The sequence below is a fragment of the Triturus cristatus genome, chromosome 10 (genome assembly GCF_964204655.1).
Source record: "Triturus cristatus chromosome 10, aTriCri1.1, whole genome shotgun sequence".
NCBI classification, from domain to species: domain Eukaryota; kingdom Metazoa; phylum Chordata; class Amphibia; order Caudata; family Salamandridae; genus Triturus; species Triturus cristatus.
The window spans coordinates 802,205,686-802,211,685 of NC_140593.1; the positions used below are offsets into that span (position 1 = coordinate 802,205,686).

General features: G+C 40.8%; 1 protein-coding gene across 1 annotated transcript in view; it reads right to left on the minus strand.

Annotated features, from left to right (window-relative positions):
* Positions 1–3,639, minus strand: part of CCDC78 (coiled-coil domain containing 78) — a 321,251-nt gene extending 317,612 nt beyond the window's left edge. Inside the window, exon 1 of the mRNA XM_085628349.1 lies at positions 3,498–3,639. Coding sequence (XP_085484475.1) covers positions 3,498–3,619 — 122 coding nt within the window. The 5' untranslated portion in view covers positions 3,620–3,639. The remainder of the gene's footprint in view (positions 1–3,497) is intronic.
* Between the last annotated feature and the right edge of the window lie 2,361 nt (positions 3,640–6,000).

Consider the following 6,000-nt stretch of genomic DNA (forward strand, 5'->3'; position numbering starts at 1 on the left):
GAAACTGGAAAGACTGTAATCTGGAAGCAAGTCTTGCAAGACGTGCGGACATGGTTCGGCCTCCACCTGGGGCCATTAAAAAAACATGAGGCTTATGGTCGGTTTTTACGATAAATTTGGTACCCCACAAAAAGGTCCTAAAATGTTCAGCTCCCCAAACGCAAGCTAACTCTCTCTCTATAACAGAGTAGTGTTTTTCTGCATCTCTCAAAACTGAGCTCTTCGTCCATTATGCGATCAAAGTGTACCACTTCCCCAAAAAAAAAAAAATTCATAAAATTAGGTTTTTGATGAAGTAGAAATAAATCCCATCCTCGTCGCCAGTGTTAAGAAATCCAATGGTCCGTGAAAGAAGACACAAAGACGGAGGTGAAAGCGATGTGATTTAATAACACGTCTGCTCGTAACAAGTTCAAGACAAGAATACCCTAACCTCCCACCAGACAATTCCCCAATCTTCCAAACAATCTTGAAACATAACATTCTTAAAATGACACGAGTAAGTCAGCTAGGGCAAAGAGTCACACTCGTGTCTGCTTGTGTCAGCATACAATGTTCCCAACAATTTGCATACTAAATTCTACATCTTGTAACTTTTTTGTACAAATTTGTGCAGCCTTTTTGTGCTACATCTGCCGCAAAAAGTCTATGTAAAATGCATTGGGGTCAAAATCGGTTTTGGGACACCCTTCTAACTTTGCACTCCCTTGATCAATCTTTCCATCATCAGCCAATGTACAACGCAGGATAGCTCTGGAAAATTTAGTGGAGATTCGTCAAACATCTGAAAAGTTATTAGACATTCAAAATTAGAATAATCCCTATCTCTGCCAACCCTAACTATAACTACAGAGTCGCTACTGCCACTCTGTACCATAGATGAGTGTATGAATTGCCTATCACTTTTTGACCCGTTTATAGAACTTAGTAATATACTTATTCAAGCAGCTAAGTTTTGGCTTGCCACATTGTGTCAAGATCCGTTGTTTGGGATTCACAAATAATTTGCAAGTCTAGCAATATAAAAAAAGAAGGAGATCTGATTAGACAAGGGAGCCTTTTGCTCGTGCTGTCCCTTTTGTTTCTGTAGATCCTGAACTGAAGCCTCAAATCCAACTGGTCATTTCCAGACAAGGGCATGTCCCCCGTATCTTATCAAAAAGAGTGATACGAGGTGGCAATGTAGGGAGCCCATGAACTTCCAGGCCACATAAGGGGACCCTACAGAGGTCCTTTTTGTGTAAATTTAAATATAATGTATTTGGTGTTATGGGAGACCTAAGATGGCAGGCAGGAACCTCGGTAACACTTTTGGTACCATGGTACCCAGCCGCCAATTTAGGTCTCCATGACTCGTGAGTCACCATTGACTCATGACTTGGAATCAAGCTTCAGTGATAAAATATTAACAAAAAAATAAGAAAAGCCCAGACAAAGGCCAAGCACTAAGTGTCAACTGATAGGCATTTGCCCTTCACCAAACCACTGCTGCGCACGGCCAAAGTCTGTGTGAAGCTGAGGTTGGCCACAAGCGTAATATGTTTATCTCAGAACAGTTTGTGTATGGACCACCTGCCCTTAGCTTCTGTCTCATTCTCTGCTCCAAGTATGATCTTGGACAGATGGTGTATATGTGCAATTGCAGAGGCACTTAATTGTAGGTAATGGAAGTATTCATGCGGTTTAAAGGTATAATGTATTGTTCATTCTAATTCATTCATGTGTCTACACAGTGGGGTGCTGAGGAGTGTGTGTGTGTGTGTGTGTGTGTGTGTGTGTGTGTGTGTGTGTGTGTGTGTGTGTGTGTGTGGGTATGCGTGCACGTGTATGTGTGAGACACCATATCTGCTATGCAGTACAACTTCTGATTAGAGGGATTGCTGTGGGCCTTGTCTTCCTTCCACATTTCATGTGTGATTGTGGACAGCAGGGACACAACATTATTGTTTAAATCTGGGTTCTCTAACCTTTTCTGTAATAAAAGCTACTTATGGTCAATGAAATTCATCCAGAGCTACTAATATTATTACTGTTGTAATAGTGATGGCATCAGGACAGAATTATATTTGTGGCCACCATATGCATGATTATGAGCATTGACCTTCTCGTTCACTAGGCAGGGCTGCCAGCAATAATGTAAAAAATGGTTTGTCATGTGGAATGTTTTTAGATGGGTAATACATAACAGCCATAGCTGCAGTGCCCTTTATATCAAGGCAATAATAGTGAGTCTCCCTAGCACTGCAATATCGGCTTTAATATATTTTGGAAATTCAACTATTTGTCTGCAGACATCAGCTAATGAGTTCTGAAAATACACAGTTCTTTTACTCAAATTCATGCTTTTCATTTTTTCTATAAATATATTAATTCAACCAAGCAAAGCTTCTGATTTACTAGACTGGGCTGCACACAGGAGAGCTACTCACAAGTAGCTGGACAGCTACCGGTAGCTCATGAGCTACTCTTTGGAGAGGCCTGGTTTTAAATGTTAAGGTAGTGTGATTGTAGAATATCAGCATCATCACCACTATCAACTCCATGACTACCACCATTAACTCTAGTACCATCACCACCATTATCACCACTACTAGTAGCATGACCTCCACCATATCTACTGATACCACTGTCACTCCTGCAACCACCATCAACATCAATACCACTGCCACCATTTCCATTGCCACCACCACTCCTATCACCATCATCAACACCACCACTTCTGCTGCTGCTACTACTACTAAGATCACCACTACTCCCATTACAACTACTACCACTCGTACCTCAGTCACCCCTTCTACCATTACTACTATCAATACTAATACCATATCACGTTCTTGTGTGTGTGTGTGTGCGTGTGTATAAAAACATTGTTTGTTTGATATTGTTGGATATGTGTGTTATAGAAATGGGGATGTTGACACTTGTAAGAAAGACATTGTATCTCAGACTTCAGTTATAGAAAAAGACCAGACCTATTGGTTTACCAGTGATTGTTTGGCCTCTATTATAATAAAGACAATTTGCCTGTTTAAGACATTAAACGTTATACATAAACATCTAGCCTTTATCTGCTTTCTTTCTTGAAAAATTGTGGCAATGGAGTTGCTACTTACTAGTTTAGTAAAATTCTTTCTGAAGCGGAAAAGGACGACACTTCCAAAACGTTACCTGTGGTGTAACCACCACACTAATCTGGTTTATAAAGAACATATATCAATAGAGTTGGAAAATGAGGAAGCAGATGTTGACTAGATGGTGAAGAACCATTTGTTACATTGAAGGGTTTCTTGGCTTAGTATTAGTACTTGGCATCAACCTTTGCTTCCAATCTGCATACTCCATGTCATTCGTTATCTTTGGTTCAATACTGGTTGCTAGAAAGCTGATGACCCCCAAACTAACACCCTGAATTGCTTCCACAGATGTTTCCATATTTTGCCTGTACTTCCCATATAGGCATTAAACAATGTGCTGCTTAAAATGAGGGACTGCGTTACCTGAAGGACAGCCCCTCTCCACCGGGTGCTGTGGAAATTGTCCGCCTGGAGCCAAAGTAATGCAGGCTCGGCTCCTCCCCTTGCCGGCTTGGCCAAACTCGCCCAACAATGTCGACATTCATCTCAGCAATACTAAGACCAAAAAAAACAATTCCAGATGGTGGTTTTCCAGCTGCGGGAAGAGTCAACAGACTTGATGGCCGGTAGGAACAATATTCCTGAAGAATTGACACAAAAGATAAACAAAATATTCAAAGTTAGTGGTGACAAAAACATGAAGACAAAAATGTGAAATGTGTGGTGCTCGAGAAAAACAAAAGACTGAGGCAAAAGAAAAGCATAGAGAGATGGTGGGAAAGTTATCATAACCAGAGTGACAAAGCCTGAGAATAGCAGGGAAATATTATTAACTGAGTAACAAGTATCTGTAAACATATTCAATTGCTTGCCTGCAATAAACATTCGTCTCCAAGCACCTAAAGACAAAAACTACACATCCAGGTATTAACAGACAAAAACTGAGTGCAAACACCAACCTCTGCTTTCCGCAGTCCAGAAAAGATCAGCCTAGCCTCAAATTCATAAACCTTTCTCTGTGCTTAATTGTGTCTGATGTTTCACTTTGATGTGACTTACTCCTGAATTTTCAGGAGTAACACACACTTAGGACTTAATTTAGAGTTGAGTGGTAAGGGAAAATCTTTGTATTTTGCGAGAAAATGCAAAATCTGGAGGAGAAACTATCAGTGGAATTTCCTCTAATAGGGGGTTGGTCTTCCAGAATAAGCACTTTTCCAAAATAAACTTTGGATATGGTAGAGACCATCCACCTTTAGAGGTCTGATTTAGAAATGGGTCTCAATGAAAAATCCCCCAATTCTGAATTACTGAATTCAAAAGATAGATCACATCAGCACTGGCAGGGTTTTTTTGTGGGCGAGAAGATATATAGTTCAAGGGCCCCAGCCTCTCAAAGGAGCACCACATAACTTGAGATTTTTCTTTTGGACCATCCTCAAGGCTTACCCAGACATCACAAGTACATGGATATAGCTGAATATTGAGTATCTTTATTGAGGTGAAGATAATCCACTGGCAGAATTTTTTCCACCTCTGTGGGATTCTTCAGTGAATTTACAATTTCTTCCAGAAATTAGAAGATCTTCCATAGCTGTCCAGTTCTGAATCCGACATAAGATGCTTACCTAGGGAAAAGGCTTTGTGAATTGGGCCCATTGAATTTAGCACAGGCAGCTGAAACTGGCAGTAACAGGAAGTCTACTAGCTTAGGAAAAGAAAGATGAGCAGTGGCATAAAAGGTATATCTAGTTCTGGCATTGTCAACCAGACTAAGACTCTGGAAGACACGTGCAACCAGTTGAAAAGTAAGTGGGTATCAAACCATAAAAATTTAAATTAAGGATTGATGGAGTGACGACTGTGGAGGGCTCTGAGAACTTTTCAGATGTCTTCCCACTGCAGATACAGGACGTTTTAAAAATATTTGCACCACTAGGCTACATATACACAGGACAAATGTACTCCGAATATAAAGATGTGCAAAAATGCGAAAGCAAATAAAAATATGCAAAATTACAACACAAAATTAAGATTTTATGGGTGAGAAAGAGTGAAGATGGGACAATAAATGAAAGAGTATGGATGAAAAGAGAGGGAGCTAGAAAGGTGACGAAGAAAAATAGGTGCCAAAGTAAGAGCTCAATGAACAATGACCATTGGGGCTGTTGTTCCTGGTCTGTGAAGCTGGAATTAGAATTCTGGCTAATATCTCATAATTCCTTCTTTGATCTTTGTAAGTGAGTCAGTCTGGAGATCTGTTTTACTTTTCAACATTAGTAACATTGTTGCACAAAAGCAGGGGAAACCACACAAGATGTATTTTATTATTAAATATGTATGAGGTTGAAGCAAGCAAGGTTGTGATGAAGTTAGTGGTGCCTTAAGCTCCTTTACAAGCTCCCTTTTCATGGGTCGTTATTGTGGTCAGGAGGTAAGCCGGGGATCCATGAGCAACTCTGGAGTGGAGGAAGCAATGGCACCCCTAGAGAGCATGTTCTGGCATCAGATAGCGACATCTTATTCCTTTTTTTGGTTCGGAGCCTTTGTGGTGTCAATAAGATAGTAGTGCTACTCCTACCAACCTAAAACTTTGGGTGGAGCTCTGGAAAGGAGGAATGACTGCACTGGTGCACCAGCTGAGCTCTACTTGCCCTGATGATGGCTGTGGTTCAGGAAACGTCTGAAAAGAAATTTCCTGTAATAGTGGCTGCCTTAAAAAGTGAGCTGATCGGTGGCTTCATTGTGACTGGTGGAGTCAACCCTCTATCTAAGGATTCTTGTTGGGCTGTAGCCCTGGGATGCTGCCAGCTGGGGCCAAGTTCATGAGTTAATGAAGTGAAAGCCAAGATGTCTGTTGCCATGATGCCTTCACGCTTCTGGGCTTTTTTTGCGCTCTATAAATCTTTTTCATCTCATATCTCCT